Below are 19870 nucleotides of genomic sequence, written 5' to 3' on the forward strand. Positions count from 1 at the left end.
CCAAACAGTTATCTAATCTTTCAAAATGTGGCAAACATCAAAATATACTGAAGTGTACCAGACGTTATCATATGCAGGGGCAAAGTTCAAAGTTTAACAGCTAACAAGTTAACTGTAATATAAAATAAAATGTGCTTGTGATTTTATTTTAGATTTGACTACCGGGGTTTGGGGGGTTTGTTACTGTTCCTTGAATCAATTTTGAGTTTGTCACGGTTTATTCCCTAAATTAAAATGAATAAACGACGTCCCTTAGCAGCCACCATAGGGCAGCCAACCTATTTTTTTTTTTTTTTACAGTCTATGGCAGCCACGCAAACTCCGAGACCACTATAATCTCGCGACATTCCATACATTTACAGTGTGTGGGGACGTATCGCGAGATTTGATCAGCTGATGCGTCTCTGTTTTTAGAGTGTGCGTTCGGACGGTCAACACGTGGGGAGGAGAGACAAGAGACACACACACATACGAAGCGGGGGGACACGTTGGGATTGTGCTGGGCCTTGAATACGTAACATTAATATTATACGGTGGCGGTTCAAGGGACGCATAAACACAGTGAGTATAAATCGCGTGTTTGGGTTTTACTCCATATGTTGGTAGGTGAAGCTTATAGCCTTATACCGCAAAGAGGGAGCCCATTTTAGCCGCCTCTCTTGATTAGTGCTGCTGTCTGGTTTTATGCTATGCTTAACATATAAACTTTGATTTTAACCATCTCGCATGCAACCATCTCATTATGACACATTATTTCTGCCTTCATTGGCTTGACAGTGTATGTTTGACATTGCGCCAGTTCTATCCGACATCCAAAGCGCCCGAAAACGCTTTAGCTACAGCGGCTAACTGTCGCCAAATCTGATTTCAACCCTAATCGATGGTTATTCAAGTCCTGCACGTCAATTAATTTTGTCCAATTAAGCAACTAACAGACGTCATTTTTTTAACTAGTAGCCCAGATATCATGTCTGACCACCTTCAGCAGGCATGACCAGTGGAGTTGCCATGGCTTGAAATCGTTAACGTTACCTGTTTTTTTTAAAGTTAGTAAGTAGCTGTGTGACCGGGTTAGATGTTCCCCAAACTACCTTGACCATTTTAGGCTAGGTTGACAAGCTGGTAGCTGATTTGTTGCTGTTCCTACCCGCTAGAAACCCTGCTAATCTGGATTTTCCCATAGAGTCGTAAATTGGATATTTGTGAGGTGGTCTAATTCATAATGTTACAGGGAGCTATTGTAATTTGGTGTGGTCATTCTGCAGAATGACAGGGAAAACACGCTCTCCTGCTTTGTTCTCATGTCTTAAAGTCAACTCGCACCTTCATTCAGCTGAATTATGTACCGAGCCACATGGACGAGCGGTTTCTGTGAACTCATGGATAATTCAGGGCCTCTCTGAAGGAGGACTTGGTGGAGGGTTACCCCGGTGAAATCGTTTTAAAGTCAAGATACCTGAAGCGGTCAGTACTTTAGACTGAATATCTGCATGGGGTTGTAATTCATTCAGCGGCCTACCACGCGTACTGTAGGTCAATATCACCTCGATAAGCGGTTATAAGTGTTCTCCTTTATTTAATCACCTCGGTAATGTGTAGGTTTGATTGCTGTCACAAACTGTGAAAGCTCCTTCTTATATTAGACTCGTTTCGCCCTTAGTCCTTTTAGCAGAATGAACAGTTAGCTTGACTGCTAACACACGCAGCATGCATTACAACCTCGCAGACATCTAATTTAACGTGTATATTTGTCTCTGCCAAGACGTTCACTTTTACGCACGATTATGTCGTGTTTTATTATTGACTTTCGCTGCATTGCCAGTGCGGTAAAACGCGCACGTCACTTTTGTGGTTCTCCTGTGTAATTCTCCACCAGCAGCCGGTGCGCGCAGCGCGCGCGCTGGAGGGTTCAGAGAGGCTCGCTTTTGTATTCTGAATGCTGCAGCACTAGTAAGCCGCTTACTTGCGATAAATGGGCTCGTATGTAACGTGTTGCGCGAATGACTTGCTACGGTGCCCTCTCCGTTATCTTTACACCTCCCCAAGGTCGAACAGCCACCGTGCAGCACGCGCTCGGATCTTTTTCTATGGTCCGCTCGCGCACGCGCTCAGGCCATGATATGACGGCGAGCGTTTATTTAACCTCATGCTGAAGGTGAACAGTCTTACTGAATCAGTTTCATTCATTTCCTGTGCAGAAACTACAGCACGTTAGTCTAATCGTTTAACGTGGCTGCTTGAAACGTGCTCTCTGATTACGCTAACAGACGCTATAGTATTAATTTTATGACTATTGTATGACCAGACCAGCCCTGCATAGCTATAATATTAGTTTCATTCAGCAGAGAATATGAATGAAGAGTGGGTCATGTATATTACTAAAAAAAATCAATGTCTGAAATTGTTTGGGGAATTGGAAGCTGTTTATGTGGCACTTAAAATATGTAGGGTACAATTAGTTTCATGTTTTATGTAATGGAATGTTGTTTGTTTTTTTTCATTTCAGAAGGTCAAGTTAAATGCTGTATGAGCAAATGTAATATGAATGTACGCTGAGATAACTTTTTTTAAAACTTACTTTTACTGCGATATTAAATAAATGTAAGAACATTGTATATGGAATGGGTTACAGAATTGTTGACACAATTGTAAATTTAGCTCGATTAAAGGGTTAGTTCACCCATAAATGAAAATTGTCATCAACAACTCAACCGAAAGCCGTTCCACACCCGTAAGACCTCCGATCACCTTCGGAACACAGTTTAAGATATTTTATATTTAGTCTGAGAGCTTTCTGTCCCTCTATTATGAATGTATGTATGGTATACTCTCCATGTCCAGAAGGACCAGAAAGGGAATAAAAACATCATCAAAGTAGTCCATGTGACATCAGTAGGTAGTTAGAATTTTTTGAACCATCGAAAGTACATTTTGGTCTAAAAATATCAAAAACGATGACTGTTCAGCATTCTTTTCTTCCAGGTCTGTTGTCAATCCTCGTTCACGACTCCGCAGTGATGCTGCTGACGTGTTATCTGGTGCACTCGTGTGTTCGGGTTCAAATAAATATATGGCTGAGCAAAAAAAAAAAGCAAGTTCCTCTGTGTCAAAATCCTTAGACATGTTTGCAAACTAGGTTTTGTTTTGTTTACAGCATGCGTCTCCCTCAGGACTAAACGAAGCTTGGGCGCACCAGATAACACATCAACAGCGTCACTGTGGAGTCGTGAATGTGGATTGACAACAGACCCAGAAGAAAAAATAATGCTGAATAAAGTTGTATTTTTTGTTATTGTTGAAGCAAAATGTATTTTTGATGCTTCAGAAAATTCTAATTATCCCACTGATGTCACACATGGACTACTTTGATTGTTTTTATTACTTTTATGGTCCTTTTGGACATGGACAGTATATGTACATTTTCAGTGGAGGGACAGAAAGCTCTCTGACTAAATATAACATTTCTTTAACTGTGTTCCGAAGATGATCGGAGGTCTTACGGTGTGGAACAACTTTAGGGTGATTCATTAATGACATAATTTTCACTTTTGGGAGAATTAACACTTTAAGGCTGTCCCTCAATGGGGCCGATCTAGTTTGGGACCAGATTTTTTTTTGTGTGGTTTTTATAAACAATTATTTCTTGCAATTCTGTACACAGGCTCCAAATGACATCTTGTGTAATATTTCATAGGGACTGCAATGATATGAGATGAGATTTTTTTTAAATAAAATCGATTTCAGATGCTTTTACAATGGTACTTAAAAAGGGCTGTGATCACCAAGTCCCTCCTAATAATAAGAAAGGGCCAAATTTGCAAATAGTTGAAACTGATTGCAATACTTTTTTCACCCTTGAATTCCTTTTAAATCCTTTATTTACATCCTTTTCAAGGAAAAAAGCCTTGACAAGTTCAAGACATGTAAATACACTTGATACTGAATATTTGTGTGTCTTTCCCAAAACATTTTTGCATATTCAGAACCAACTTTGGTTCTGTTCATACACTGTTCCTTCTCCATATGCTACATGCTGTAGTCATTATTCATTGACAGTCAGAGAGGCAGTTGGCAGGCTGTCTTTTGAAACATTATCTGAAAGCTGAAGAGAAACGGAAGCCCCTTTATCTTTGGTTACTACAGGAGTGACTGGGAGGGGTTTGTGTACGTGTTCCTCCTCTTCTGGAGACTGGGATATGCTGCTCCCATGATGGAAAGGCATGCATGAATGTCCTTTTTTAACTGAAAGGATGCTCCTCCCATTCAAGCAGTGAGGTAGACATGGCACGTAGCGCCCAGCAGCCTCTGAGGTTGAATGTCAGCCATGTGATATTGTCCCTGAAGTTTCTGCATGGCTGCCCAGAAGTCTCCCCCCTCTCACTGTAAAGCAGCCTGAACAAGAGTGCTGCAGTGCAAACAGTACAATATGGAACGCGATGTTAGTAAAGTTAGTGTTTTTTGTTGTTGTTGTTTTTTCTGTTGATTACTTGCTTACATTTTGATTATCTTGTCTTTTAATTACATACTATATGATTATCAATATGTAATGTCCAGTGCAAGTTGTTTAATGCCCATGTATTTTGCATAACTAGTACTAGTCATAACATACAATAGTCAGGTAGTCGTTTTCTAACTGTTTCACAGACTTATGAACAAGACAAAAGAATGAATGTTGACTAAGGTGCAATTTACCAAGAATATGAGGATGAGTCACCCATTCTTTCACTACTTCCCAAAGGCAACACATCCTCTATCCTTTATTAGACATCTCTCTTGAATGCTTTTTTATTAATTTGTCTGTGATCAAATGTCTGCAACTGGTTTCCAGAAATGTTTTGATAACTTGATGTCTCCCATATCACACTGGTCTCTTCTTGCAAAATTAAAAAAAATAACTAATATTTCATGGCCATTTATTCATTAAAACATTTAAGTAGCTTTGCCTTTAGTGTTAATGCACAGTCATTTGGTTGTTGCAAAATAAATAATTGTGATCCTTAAGAATTAGCTTTGACTGCTAATATTAAAATATTGGTTTTGTTGTTATTAGAACTTTAAATTCTCCCTTTTTCATTAAAATGAAAGGAAAAGGCTAGAATGGATAACAAGATTCCCAGTAGGCCAGGTACATCTTCAGTAGTGGTACAACGTTTTGATTTGTAGTTATTAATAAACTACTTTTATGTTAAATAGTTTATGGTTGGCCTGTTATATTGCAATATAGGATGAATTCAGGGTGATTGGGACACTTTTCATCTCAATGGGAAAAGTGTCCCAATCACAGCACTGTAAATTGTGAGTGCTGATCGTGCTTAGACTAATTTGTGTTTCTTTTTTTTTTGATCTGCAGGTGTAGCTGCTAGGGTCTAGAGGAGATGCCACTGAGGTTCCGGTCCTTTGTTCCGTATACGCTTCCTGGAGTGCTAGCGCTCATAGGCTGGTGGTGGTACATCTCCCGCAAGAAAGAGCGAATCACCAGCCACGACAGTGAGGAGGGGTCAGTTATGGGCTTGCGGACCTCCTCTGGCGAGGGCAGCAATGGAATGGTCGACAAGAGCTGCCTTGCAGCCAGCAGCACACACTGTAGAACCAGCCGGGACAGAGTCAAGGCCAAAGAACACAGACCTGTTGAGCAGGAGGTTGTAGCGGAGATTCACACGCCGGTGCTAAAAGCCACTGCAGGAGAGGCTCTTGGCGCCCCTCCAGTTGTCTTGGCGAGTGGACAGCTAAGCGCTCCTCAGAGCAGTGCAAAATCATTGCCCCCACAAAGCCACCCGGAGACCACCAGGCAGGTGACTCCAGTGTCATCTTCAACCCCAACAAAAACAGTGGAGGAGAGCCCTTATCACAAAAGAGCAGAGGCAGCCGCTGACAGCAAACCCTCAAGCCAGTTACTACCAGATCTAGCAAGTGTTGGTTCAATCAAGAATCAGGTCGATAACCAACCATTAATTAGGCAGCCTCCCGCAGAGCTAGTCAAAGCAGAGCGACCTGAACCTGAGGGAGAGGTGGCCACTGAAACCTTGGCACCGACTTGTGCTCAGAATCTGCCAGATGACATTTCAAAAGATGAGCTGGCATCCACGGTGTCTTCAACGGAAAGCGAGGCTGTCTTGCTGGAGACCTGCAACCCAAAAACACCTCTAACTCTGACCACTTTCCCAAACTCCACCAGTACACCCCTCTCAGAAATCTCCACAGAGGCCCAACACCATGAAAACGGAGACCTGGGCCTGCCAGCCGAGACCAGTCCAGACATGCAGGAGCTCCAGCGTCTCGCGGCAGGGCTGATCACTGAGGTCATCTCGGCAGCCACCCAGGAGGTCATGGCGTTCAGTAGCTGTGAGTCCCGGTACAGCAAGGTCTCTGAAGTGGCCGACAGCAATACGCCAGCTGTAAATGGTAAGGAAGTAGAGTCTTGTGTACCTCCTGAAAGTACGGGAAGTGAAGAGTCTCGAGTGGCACAGATAGCAGAAGAGATTGTCAATGGTTGTCTGGCACCTTCGCTCTGGAAGATGCCAGAGAATGAGAATGAGAAAGAAAAAGGCTTGTTGACTCTGCCGTCTGGAGAACAGTTGGAGTCAACGCCAGTTCTGGCCAAGCTGCAGGCGGAGGAAGCTCTTGTTGAAGACTCAGGTTGTAGCACGTGCCAATCGGAGGATGGCGTCAGCAGCGAGGACCTCCATAGCACAGGATTGTCCTCGACAGTGTCTGAAAGCAAGGAGGACCTCATTCAAATTTCAGGGACTTGTAGGGCCTCAGAGGGTCATGGAGATGGACTGCAGGAGAGTCTTGCTCTAATTACTCCTCAGGAGTCTCCGCTCACTGCAGAAAATGTTGCTACTGTTTGCGAAGCAGCACGGTTGAACGGAACAGGCCTCAGGAATGGCGCAGCTAGTGAGGTAGAAGCTGACCAATCAGGAGGTGAGTTCTTAAGAATTTAATGGAATGAAAATTGTCATTTACTCACCCTCAAGTCGTTCTGTCAATTGCATAATATATTTTTTAAAAATAAGCAATGTTGGGTAAACTTTGAGTAAACTTTTTAGAAAGTATAAGGGAGAGAAAAAATGACCTTTTTTAGGTGCACTGTCCCTTCACCAAAAAAGAAACTAAATTTACAAAACTGAATTGCGTAAATTCAACGGTCCCGAAGCATCTCTGTGTTGCACATTTCATGTGAACTCCATCTTGGGAGAATGTTTGATTGTGCTTTGCTTTAGTGTGGGATGTGGTACGCTTATTGTGCATTAGTGCGAAGTGATTTAGTTTGGTTTATTCCCCAAGTTGACCCATGTTGCATAGTGTCAAACATTTGCTGGTGTAAATATAACTTTCCCACAAAAGGTTTTCCACCTGAAAAGAAGGCTCAAAGGATTGGCATCATTTACTGACATGCTCACTGTTTTCAATTGGCTTTATTTTTGTTTAAATCCAACCAGCATCAATCCTCTTCTTGACATTTGGCCAGATGTAGTAGTGCAAAAAAGCCTGAGTCAAGGGTAGCTCTCAAACTGTGAATAGACTCTCTGGAAACCTCAGATGCTCAAATTCCCAAACAGTGTATGTTACATGAGCACAACCGCATGTGCACAGCTGTTTTTACCACTCCCTACTACAGCAACTTCCTTACATGGATATCAGCGGTGTCTTGCTTTTTTAACTTCAGCGCAGGTGTTAGAAATGGCCATTAGTTGGTCTGTTATTAGTTATGCAACAGATGTTTTTATCAGAATATAGTATTGACCATTTTGCAATTGTAATTACAAATGGGTTTAAGGCAGAGTGAGTTTTTACTGTTGATTTGATGACAGGAAGCACTTGTGTGGGGTGTGTGTGTGTGATTTGCCTGAACCCTTGTGAGGTGTTGCCACACCAGCTGCTGCTCCCTGATCCCGAGAAAGGTGTGGACTGTGGAGACTGGCAGCACCTACGCTTTATCCAAAATCGGCTTCTTATTCTACTATATAGTATGCGAAAAACATTATGCCAACAGGTATGTCCGAATGAATAGTATTTGAAAATCGGTAGGTGAAAAGTCTCCGGATGACCTTACTTCTGGCGAGGTTCTTAAGTGCGCATTCGATGGCTGTTTTACTATCCCATGAGGCCACAGGAGGGGTTTTATGAATGGAGGTGAAGCGATGCAACTGATGCTGGTAGGTCACATGATAATGACAACATGGCAGATGTAGTATGTCTGAATTACATCCATACTACTCATATTCATACTTAATAGAAGGGCATACTTTTTTTAAACGGTCGCAAGTAAGTTCAGATTGAAATGTAGTACATAGGCAGTTTTGGACGCACCATCAGTGTCTCAGCCCTCCCTCTCTTGCCTGAAAAGAGGAATTTTAACAGACCCTTGATGCTTCTTTCCCATTAGTTAAAACTGAGTAAATGGGCAATTGTTGATGCTGTCAAGTAGTATGAAGAATGTCATAAGCTTACTGCTTTAATGGTATAAATCAAGAACAATAGCGGCAGTGCTTTTCGTCCTGAGGGAAGAGTCTGGTTGTTTTGTTTGTTAATGGTCTTTGTCATCTGTTGTGTTTGTTATTGTTGCCCCATGGTTACTTAGCAAACAGTGATGACCTGGCTAAGGAGGCATTTGCGTTCAGTCTGTTAAAGAATGATCTGTTTAGACCCCTTGAAAGTCATTGATTTGGGTTGCAGTAATGTTGTCTGGAGAATGTGTGGAATGGATGCCATTTCATTTTTCTAACTACGCTAACAATAATTTTCACTACATCCAGATGATCATCTTGGGATTAGTTGCAGGTGACTATTGATTTTGTTAAGGTAGTAGACCCTTTAATTGTATGCATTTTTCATTTATAAATATTTAAATATATTTAGATCTACATTTACCTTTGCGTCTATACACACAATACTATATATAATATTTATGATATACGGATCATCTCAGGGTTAGCTGCAGTTAATATTTTTTCAGTTGGCAGAACTTTTGTTAATTCATTTGTGTGTGTGTGTGTGTGTGTGTTTAATTTCTTTTTTTACCTTATTTAGTTTAACCATTTTAAATTTGCTGAAATCAATGAAGGGTTCTGTATGATTTAAACCTCTGATGTTTCCCCCGGCCCCAACAGGTTCAGATGTGAATAGTATGGATTCAGTGGATAGCTGTTCTACCTTGGGGGCAGGAGATGGCCAGCTGAGTGGCAACCAGACCTGTCAATCACAGAGCTCAGAGCTTGTGGTGTGGGAGATTGAGGTGCCAAAGGTACGTTTCTGAACTCCGATTCGCATTTTTATTTCCATCAATCAAAAACATTTCTGAAACCATTTTAAATGAAGAAAAAGTCATTGCACGTTGGTTAACGAGGCCTTTATCTAAATGCCAAAGCACAGAGCAACTTTTGTCAACACCTCAATGACATCTGAATGCATAGCGCAATATAATGCTAGCTAATTAACTTTGTCAACTAGGCGATCATTATGTACGAGTTCATTAAAACCCATCTTGATATCTGTGGTTCTCCTCTGATTTTGTAGCATCTAGTGGGACGGCTAATCGGCAAACAAGGGAGATATGTGAGCTTCCTGAAGCAGAGCTCTGGTGCTAAGATCTACATTTCAACCCTGCCTTACACTCAAGAGTTTCAGATCTGCCATATAGAGGGTAAGTCCATTTCTCTGAAGGGTCATGTTTTTCCAGTTCAGCCATATCCTCTTTGGATCGATTGATTTTTGTTATGGTTTGGTTCTTAGGAACCCAGCAGCAAGTAGATAAGGCGCTGGCCTTGATTGGGAAGAAGTTTAAAGACTTGGACCTGACAAACTTGTACGCACCACCGCCCCCACCACTAACGCTGCCCTCTCTGCCCATGACTTCCTGGGTAAGATGAACTCCTTCCTCCCTCTCCTGCAGACTACATAGGCAACATTCTGATTCTCATGCAGCACTCTACTAACACTTTCTGTGTGTATATATAATCCTCCCCCCCCCCCCCCCCCCCATAAATTATCCCATTAAATTCCATAAGTTTCTGTAAGACTGGATTTAGGAAGGTTTTATCTGTTGGTTGTGGTCATGTTTCTTGAATAAAATCAAACGACAACCACACAACAAAAATACATAATTTCTGCATTTTGACATGGTAACATGGTGCTTCATTGAATCTGTTTGGTACAGCTTCTGTTGCCCAATGGGGTGACTGTGGAGGTGATCGTGGTGAACATTGTATCAGCGGGTCACCTGTTTGTCCAGCAGCACACTCACCCTACGTACCACGCCCTGCGCAGTCTGGACCAGCAGATGTTCCTGTGCTATTCACAGCCCGGCACGCCCCCATTGCCATCACCTGTTGAAGGTGAGATGCTTCCCTTTTTCTCACTTCTCATTCTCCAGAAAATTACTCATTTTGTTTTTCATCTCTTTTTCCAGTTGGCGTGATTTGTGCGGCCCCAGCTGTCGATGGAGCCTGGTGGCGAGCGCAGGTCATCTCCTTCTACAAAGATTCAACTGAAGTGGAAATCCGATATGTTGATTATGGAGGCTACGACAGAGTCAAGATTGACACCCTTCGACAGATCAGGTCCACCTCTCCCCTCTCATCAGTTCTCTGACAATTATTTGTTAAAAAGTGTTCCCTGTACTGTAAAGTTCTTAATTAGGGCTGTCAATAAGTTCAAATTTTAAATTGCACACTTCTGTGTGATTGATCAAACACTTATGAAACTATTATGGAACATTGACTAGGACCACGTGGAGGTGCCAAACAATAGACTGCATATACACAGAACCATTCAGAATTGCTAAATGCATGACAAACCAAACATTATCCTGAATGTGTGTGGAAATAATGTATTTAAAGTAGTGAAATGTGACTGCTAAATAATGTAAATAGCCTACAATGTGTGATCAGTGCATCGAGAGTGAACATGCACGATTTGTTTGCTCATCAATATAACAGACTTGTGCATGCTTGCTATACGGCTCCTGTACATCACCACAGTCGTCTTTACCTTGATTGGTCTTTCAAAAATTTACTAGTGAGAGATGCTGGTTTGCTTTATCCAGCTAAGAAACATAGTGTACGTATGATCATCTGGCAATAAAGCGGTGTTCCATTCGGTCTGTATTTCACAATCTTTTAATATTGGACATTGGTCTGGGGAGTCTGCTCTGTATTTTCTACTGCACAAGAGGAATCATCGACGAGCTTAATTCAAGTGACTCTACACAATTAAATGGTCCTTCAACCAATCAGACCACAAGAGGCATGATCAACTCTTGTGGTCTCATTTTATATATATATATATATATATATATATATATATATATATATATATATATATATATATATATATATATATATATATATATATATATATATAATTAAAAAAACGTATTTAGTATTTTAATTTAGTATTGATTTTAAAATGTTTAGGCACAAGAATTTGCATGGTTTCAATCCATTTCATTGGGTGGAATTCAAGTTACTCATGATTAACCTCCCGCCTTCAAATTCTTTTCTCAGCTTCTTTAGTATTTTGTTGTTTTTAATTCTAGTCTTTCTTTTTCAGGTCGGACTTTGTGACATTACCGTTCCAAGGAACAGAAGTGTTATTGGACAACATTGCCCCACTTCCAGGTTTGCCTTGTTCTTTTTAAATCATAGAAGTTAAATTTGTCATCACCTCGTCCCAGCTGGATCACACTGTTGTTCACGTCTTCATTAGGAGAGGATCGGTTTTCAGCAGAGGCCAATTCTGCGCTGGAGGAGATGACAAGAGGGGTACCATTGCTGGCACAAGTGAGTCTTTAAATCATTTATTAATGAATGGCATTTATGTTTATGCCATTTGCAACCAACAGATATTTTAATGGGCAATTTTGTCTTATACAGGTCACCAACTATGACAACAATACAGGACTTCCTTTAGTACACATGTGGAACATGGTGGGAGAGGAGGTAAAATGATCATGAAATTATTATAATTGATTTTATTTCATAACATGTCTATTAAAGGTGCACTATGCAACTTTCCGTCCACTGGAGGGTGCCTGTTCAAAACAAAGGCGTAGTTTGATGACACAAAGTTTGAGCATCAAGGCGTAGTTTGATGACACAGCATCTTGGGAGATGTGGTCTTCACCTCACAGCCATTAGAAAATAGGACACAGGCAGAAATCACGACATGCGGTTATTAACGTTACTGTAGTATAAAGCAGAGCAGGACCGAGTGTTGTGGAGCTGAGCACAGCTGCTGGAGCGACTGTTAAACAAATACCCGCCTCGCGAACACCAGGGCTTTTATTATGACGGAATGGGACACATTTTCCGGGTGCGTGCACTGATCCGCTCTTTCGGTTATGATTATGAGGTAATGCAGCTCTGTTTATCATATTAGATACATTTAAGTGTGTTTAAAATGATGTTATTTTTATGACGCTACTTCGTGCGTTCACTTGTTCACACTGCTAAGAGTAAAGCGCTCCTGCCAAGTAAAACCTGAAACTGAGGGTAGCGCAGATATGGCGCAATTGACAGGCGACTCGCTCAAACGCTATGTTGAAACGTCCCGGTCCTTAGTTAAAATATCAATTTTCTCACAATTTACAAATAGTTGGAAACATTTGGGATATTGTAGGTACTCAACTGAACAAAATATATAACACTGGCCTAGTGGTTTTTGGACATTTTACTGCAAAAATACTACATAGTGCACCTTTAATAGGAAAGGAGATAAAGCCTTTTAGCAAATGTTAATTCCAAAACCAAATTCTGACATTTACTTACCCTTGTGTTTCAAACCTGTATGTCTTAATTTCTTTTTTTGCAACACATAATGACACTGAGTAGAATCTAACCCTTTTTTTAGGCATTGACATGGCAAAAGTGCCCTAAGGAGAAACACTTTTTTCTTTTTTTTTCCTGCTTATTTTGAGTTGTTGCTTTCATGCTTCATTTTTGTATTCGATAAATAGTAGCATGAACATGATGATGATTTTCTTTTTTCTGTAGCTGGTCCTGCTCAACCGCACTTTGGCAGAGCGAGGTTATGGCACCTGGGTGGACAGTTTCTGATCCTCCAGAGCTCCCTCGCTCTCCTCTCCTCACTCACCTCGTGGCCCACCTGCCCCTTAATTATCATCACTCATCATGAATATCAGCAGGTTCTGTCCTCCTCACCCCACCGTGTCCTCCACCACCTCCTACCAGAAGTGCGCATCACCGGCTCTGGGAATTTCTTTTTTGGTTTGCTGTCCCCTCCATCCTGCCTTTTTCTATTTTCATTTTTCTTTTCTAACCCCTTGCGAAAGAAATCGATGTACTGTATGAAAGAAAAAAAAACGAAGAGAGCTAAGTGTCAATGACTGAATAACCAACAAGGACTGCATTTTTCTTGACACTGCTCCTGTAAATTTAAATATTGTAACTAAATAAAGGTTAATCATGTTTTCCGTCCGATCAGACTCCTTCCAGCACAAAAACAGACTGTGGATTATCATGCCGTGAATGAAAAATCTGTAGTAATAAAAAAGTATGTTTGTGAAGGTAACGGTGGTGCAGTTAAGACTCAGTGTTGTTGCTGCTGACGTCATCTTGAGACTTGACACATCATGTTTGCATTTGTTATCACGGCTTCGTCCCAGTGTTTCACTCTCCAGCCAGCTGGGTCTTCTCCATACAATTCGGCAAGGAATAAATAACCAGAGCTCCATGTCCTCCATCTCGATGTCTGTCTGTACAACAGTGTGGCCTTAGAGGGTAATATTCAGCCCATCTCATTACATCCCTCTTCCCCACACTCTGGATCTGTAGGAATCAAACTGCCTTTGGCGTCAATAGGCCTGATTCTTAAGCATCACTTCACTTACTTCACTGATTACAGAGTCCGTTAATCCAGGAGACGTCTGTGCCCTGTCCTGACCTTTGGGCCTTCTTTTTTTTTAGGAAAGAATGCACAGTCTTAAGCCCTAGAGGGACACTAGAGCTTGAATGGTGCTGCAATAGGGCCTGTACGGCTAATTCTTATCTGTTGGGACATTAAAAGAATGACTACAAAAACCAGAACACTACTGTGTGATGAGAATAGCAGGGCACTTCCCTTCTGGGTGGATGAATTACATTTCAATGGGTCTGTATGTTTTTGTATGCATGTAATTCTGCTCCAAAGCACGTCGAGTCACATGTCACATCCTCATCAGTGTGATGGGCTGCTTGCTTTCGCCTCACTCAAGATCAGTCTCGCAATAACGTCACATCTAGTAGACCCGTTGCCATTAATATCTCTTTGCATTCTGTAAATAACATGTTATACAGTGTCCAATCCCAGCAACCCAATTGGCTCCTAGGAGAAGCTGTTGATAAACCTACCTGTCTTGGAGTAAAGCTTTAAGCCTTATCCATTGTTTTTTTTTATGTTTGGTTTTACATGGGATGTAATTAGGTCTGCTTTATTACTGTATAATTTGTTCAAGTATAATGAGACAGAGATTAATATTCCCTTTTTTTGTATCTTGTCATTAATCACGCTCTTTTAGTCATCAAATGGCTTTTTGGCCAAGGCTTGTCCCTTTTTCTGCTGCTGATTTATTGTTAGTCTAATGTTGTTTGACTCCAGAATGTCTAAGGGCGTCCCTGCATTGGACATTCCCAGGCTTTTAGCTTGGTTATTGTTTGTTTGATTGAGTTTTGATTGTTAGAACTGCAGTGGTTAGCCTCTAATGCCCTTGATGCATTTTTTCCAGTGTCAGAAATAAACAAAAGCTCCCTGTTACTGCATATTTGGCTTTTCCAGAAAGAATCTGGACAAAAAATATATTTTTTACACTTCCAGTTTGAAACTATAATGCTCACTTTAATGGTGGTATGGAGCACTAAGTATATATAAACTGACATCGTGATGAAGTAACATTGACTGAGAGAAAGCAAGCTTAGACATCTGTGAGGGGAAATTACTTGTTTTTTTCACTATGCTGTGAGGTTTTTCTGCAATATTTCCCTCACAAGCTGTTGTTTCTGTACTCTCTTACGTTCATCTCAGGTATGAGCTTTTCATTTATTACCATAAATATGTTCGGGGAGAGTTATTAGTCCTATTCTTTCATTGGTGTACTTTACCTGTGTGAACGTGCGCGGCCCATTATAGGTATGCCTGCACTACAGTAGGTGAATGAATACCACACCGACCTCAGAGCCGAAATGTTTCATTGTTTTGTCTTTCAGGTCTGTTTGTTTTAAGGCTTATGTATTGATCAAGCCCAGTTAACCACTGCATACTCATATCTTCACTGACATGGCACCCGTTCAAATGTGTGCACCTGTATGTTCCTACCTGCTCTCGTTTAATGAAAAATCACACTACTTTAGACTTGTCCAGGTGTGTGTGTGTGTGTGTATATATATAAATATATAAGATGTATCACTGTACTTTTGTAAAAACACTTGGAGCAAGTGTAGGAAGCAAAAGGGAACTTTTTTTTTCTTCCCATCACCACCGTCTAAAATCTGCTCATTTGTTCCCTGTTGGTAGGAATGGTTTGCAATGTTTGCTTAGCTAGATAATTAATCATTTGATTATTTAAATGAGTTTAAAGAAATCCTGCATAGACATGTACAGGTCAGTTTTTGCCAGACTCATTACATGGTTTGATTCTTGGTTGTACAGATCTATTGAAAAAAGAGAATAAAGTTATTAAAAACATTTAATGTATTTTAGTTATGAAATCATTGTGGCTTGGCTTGTAATATACTGTACCAAAATAAACCAAAGGTTTAGTCTGTTGTTTTAAATATAAAGCCCATATGGTTAATTTAATTTCGATTTGTATTCGTAACAGGGACTGTATGTATCTGGAGGATATTTTAAGCTATCTAAGTGTTTCTGTTCAAAAATTTGGGGTCAGTAAGATTTTGGATGCTTTAACTGGATCAAGTCAGTTACAAAAAATGTCAAACTTTCTATTCAAAGAATAGCTATAGAATACACAAAAATATCATTATATTGAGAAACGTCAGTTTAATGTTTCCTGAGCACCAAATCATCATATTAGAATGATTTCTAAAGGAACATGTAACTGAAAAGTGGAGAAATGAAGCTGAAAATACAGCATTACCATCACAGGAACCTGATTATAGAAATCCATAATTGTTGTTCTTAACCTGTAGAGGGAGTTAAACACCATTTTATAATCGTGCTCCCTGCTCCTCACCAAGGCTGAGTTCAGGCATTTGAACTGTGTAATCCCAACAATGACATTTCCAAGAACAAGGATATTCTCTCAGACGTGCCGGTGTAAACACTTCTAAATAAGAGACTTCTTTCATCCATCCTAATTCTGCGGCATTAGTTGACGAATCGTCTCTACAGCTAAAAAGGCATAGACTCCTCTACTCAATAACGTATAAAGGTCTTTAGCTTAAACAATTTGTCTTTAAAAAAGAAAAAGAAAGGACTGTATCGAGCCATATTTGCGCTATATGTTGCGGCTAAGTGCGATAAGTGTCATTACCTGAGCTTTTGTCCAGAACGATTTGATATTTTTTAATTCTTATCGTCTACAAAATGCCCCTGGCAAATTTACTATAGGTTTTGCCATTAGAATGACTTTCATTTTAAGTGTCTCAAATTAATTTGAGAGGCTTCAGGAAATAGCGCTATTGTGTGCTACAAAATCACAATTCCTTGTTGCTTAATTGCTGTTGATTGAATTGATTCGTTGATTAATGTGAGTTTGAATCTTTAGTTATAGAGTGACATGAAAGTAGGCTATCCATCAGCAGCATCACATTGGTGAATGGATTTGAATGTTGTATGATTTGTAGGTGACGCCACACCTCAGGTTGTACATACTGTTGCAAAACGCCAAGTTAAGCACATCTAGACTCCATAATGAATAAAGTTATTCTCCCTGTACTGTAATTATAATTAATTTGGCCATGGAAAATCACAAAACTTCCTGCAAATTCAAGTGCAAATGCAAAAACAATAGAGAAACTTCCCTTATCATCACTAGGCTTGTTTGGGGTTTCAACTCTTGAAGTCCCCGAATATACATATATTTATTACTTACTGATGACTGTTCTGCCATTTAAACTCATAATAAAATTGGCTGATAATGCCACAATAAATTATCTGATGAGAAACAAAGTAATGGATCTGGCAATAAGCCATATTACATAAATACAAGGTCACAATACAAACCATCATATATAGTAATATTCTGTTTTCATTCATGTTGGGTCATACAAGATTCCCCATCGTCCCAATATAAACATTATACTGAAACTCTAGGTAATCGGTGCAATAATAAAAACAATATAGACTACCTCATTCGAGTGCATTTTGGGAAATCATCATGACTTATACACATTTAAAGTCCAGTTTAAAATGGTGCCTGTGCTAGTCTGCCTAAATAGTCTAAGCTGATAGTTAGGTTACCTAGTCCAACTCCACTTCGAACCTGGTCATTTGCTAGTCCAAGTTGGTCATTTGATAGAGCTGGTCAGTTTGAAGTGCTGGTAGACTAATTTTGGATCAGCAACAAACATGTTTCTAGAACATGATACTGGCCCGTACCATGATTGTAGCTGAACTCAGGGTCACAGGATTTAGTGTCGGGTTGACAAAACAAATCCAACCAGTCCAACTTTCTCTGTCAAGTGTGATATCAGTAGCAAATAGCCAATAATGAAGCCCCAGAGCAGTAAAACTAAAGTGTGATTCACTTCTCTCTTCTGCCGAATAATATTATTACGAATTTAAACACATTTACACAGCAAGAAGAATTTTATTAAAAAATCTTGTTATATCTGTGCAAGTGAACGTTTTGAGTGATTTACTGTGTCAGATTTGTCACTTTGCTTATAGCTGGTCCAATTTCAGTTTGAGGTCTTTTAGCGAGAACATAATCTAGCTCTGGAACATAACATACGCCCCTGGTCGACTAGCTGATAACCAGCTATAGAAACCACCTACCAGAGATTAAGCAGGCTGAAATAAAACTGTTTATAATCTTATATTACTGCAAAATTATGTTGTTTACGAAGTGTTTCCTAACCCATTATTGACTTGTGTGACTTGACTTATGTGCTTCTTTTAACTCAAATCAAACTCAGACTTCATTGAGCATTTTTATAAATATTATTAAAATCTATTAATATAATGTGGGTAAAAAAACAAGTCCACACACAGTTTATTCGCTATAGTTTACAAAATGATAATAAAATATGACAAAAACTATGACTATGTCTACTATGACAAAAGTATCAGAGAGTGTCAGAGCAAATTCATCTTGATAACGCCAGATAACTTTGATAGAAAGGTATGTAATGGAAAATAAAATCAACCAATCAGCTGCCACCTGTTACATTTAGGTACACAATTAGATTATACCAATTTAGGTCAACCAATGACCAAGCAATGCTTTGTTTTGTTTAGTCTGTGGTGTAAAAGTTCACATTAGCAATTAAAGAAAAACATTAAATAATTAAATCATTAATTATTCACCCTCATGTTGGTCGACACCCGTAAGACCTCCGTTCATCTTCAGAACACAAATGAAGATATTTTTTTTGAAATCCGATGGCTCAGAAAGGCCTCCATTGGCCACAATGTCATTTCCTCTCTCAAGACCCATAAAGGCACTAAAGACGTCGTTACAAAGCCCATCTCAATACAATGGCGCTACAATCATTTTCTGAAGCGACGAGAATCTTTTTTTTTTCGCAAAAAAACAACAACTAAACAATGACTTATATTGTAATGGCCAATTTCAAAACATTTCTCCGTAAAGCTTCGAACCACAGTTGAGAGGTGCAACAAGTTCATGACCTTTTTTAGGGAAAAAGTTGACACCCTCCACTTTCACCTATCTAGCACCTCCACTCTGCCTGTCCTGACTGTCGATCCCCAGCCTGGGACTTTCCAACATCTCTGCTGCTTCTCCATCATCACACAGCACGAGGTTGAGGACATCATCAGAACGATGAAACCATCCACCTGTGCACTGGATCCATTTCCCACAGGCGTGGTAAAATCTAACCTCTGTGTTTTGAGTTACCTTATAACCAAGATCATTAATCATTCCCTCCAGATTGGCCATGTTCCTTCATCACTAAAAACTGCTCTCATCAGACCACTCCTTAAAAAACCCACTTTAGACCCAGATGTTATTGACACTGTACAGACCCATCTCCAACCTTCCATACCTCTCAAAGCTGCTGGAAAAAAGTTGTTGCTGCACAGGTCCATTTAAAACAAAACAATCTATATGAGAAATTTAAGTCTGGTTTCTGCAACGGGCACAGCACAGAAACAGCTTTGGTCAAGTCAAAAATTTCTCATTCTCCTGGACTTAAATGCAGTTTCGATACTGTTGATCATAACATCCTCCTTCACGGTTTACATCATCGGTCTCTCTGACTCAGAGAAAAACCCTGTCACAAAACGTCACCTGCGGTGTCCCTCGAGGCTCAGTGCTCGGCCCTACCCTGTTCATCCCCTACATGCTCCCCCTTGGCGGTGTCATCAGCCGGCATGGGATTTCTTTTCACTCTATGCTGATGATACTCAACTTTATCTTAAGACAAGGTCATCCCCCTCTGCTGACCTCACACCATCCACTTTGATCACTTGCCTGGATGAGATAAAGACGTAGATGAAACAAAACTTTCTGCAGCTAAACAACTCCAAGACTGAAGCAATCCTAGTCTGCACTATATACACTTCAGGTCTGGAAATCCATTATCACCAGCATTGCTTTCTCTGATCAGGACATTCCACTTTCCACTTCTGTCACAAACCTGGGGGTCAGAATGGAATCGCAACTAACTTTTGAAGCTCACATCAAACATCTGTGTAAGACCTCCTTCTTCCACCTCAGAAACATTGC

The 19870-nt window shown here is 40.3% G+C and overlaps 1 protein-coding gene across 2 annotated transcripts; it reads left to right on the forward strand.

Moving 5' to 3' along the window:
- The first annotated feature begins 405 nt into the window (after positions 1-405).
- Positions 406-15758, forward strand: akap1b (A kinase (PRKA) anchor protein 1b). 2 transcript variants are annotated; one of them, XM_067450478.1, is made up of 11 exons: positions 406-561; positions 5351-6924; positions 9114-9247; positions 9520-9646; positions 9736-9863; positions 10160-10337; positions 10412-10562; positions 11554-11621; positions 11710-11783; positions 11877-11942; positions 12996-15758. In XM_067450478.1, exons 2-11 carry the CDS (start codon positions 5376-5378, stop codon positions 13056-13058), a joined length of 2538 nt encoding a protein of 845 aa, XP_067306579.1. In that variant the 5' UTR covers positions 406-561; positions 5351-5375; the 3' UTR covers positions 13059-15758. The 2 variants fall into 2 exon arrangements, with proteins under 2 accessions (XP_067306579.1, XP_067306580.1); XM_067450479.1 differs by lacking the exon at positions 406-561 and adding an exon at positions 1329-1464.
- The last annotated feature ends 4112 nt before the right edge of the window (positions 15759-19870 follow it).

Source organism: Pseudorasbora parva, chromosome 8, assembly GCF_024679245.1.
Source record: "Pseudorasbora parva isolate DD20220531a chromosome 8, ASM2467924v1, whole genome shotgun sequence".
Taxonomy (NCBI): domain Eukaryota; kingdom Metazoa; phylum Chordata; class Actinopteri; order Cypriniformes; family Gobionidae; genus Pseudorasbora; species Pseudorasbora parva.

Coding starts and splice junctions, on each gene's coding strand:
- akap1b (XM_067450478.1), top strand. CDS start 5,376: ATGCCACTGAGGTTCCGGTCCTTTGTTCCGTATACGCTTCCTGGAGTG. Junction 9,864..10,159: donor CTCTGCCCATGACTTCCTGG/GTAAGATGAACT, acceptor TGTTTGGTACAG/CTTCTGTTGCCCAATGGGGT. Junction 10,563..11,553: donor GACACCCTTCGACAGATCAG/GTCCACCTCTCC, acceptor TTTCTTTTTCAG/GTCGGACTTTGTGACATTAC.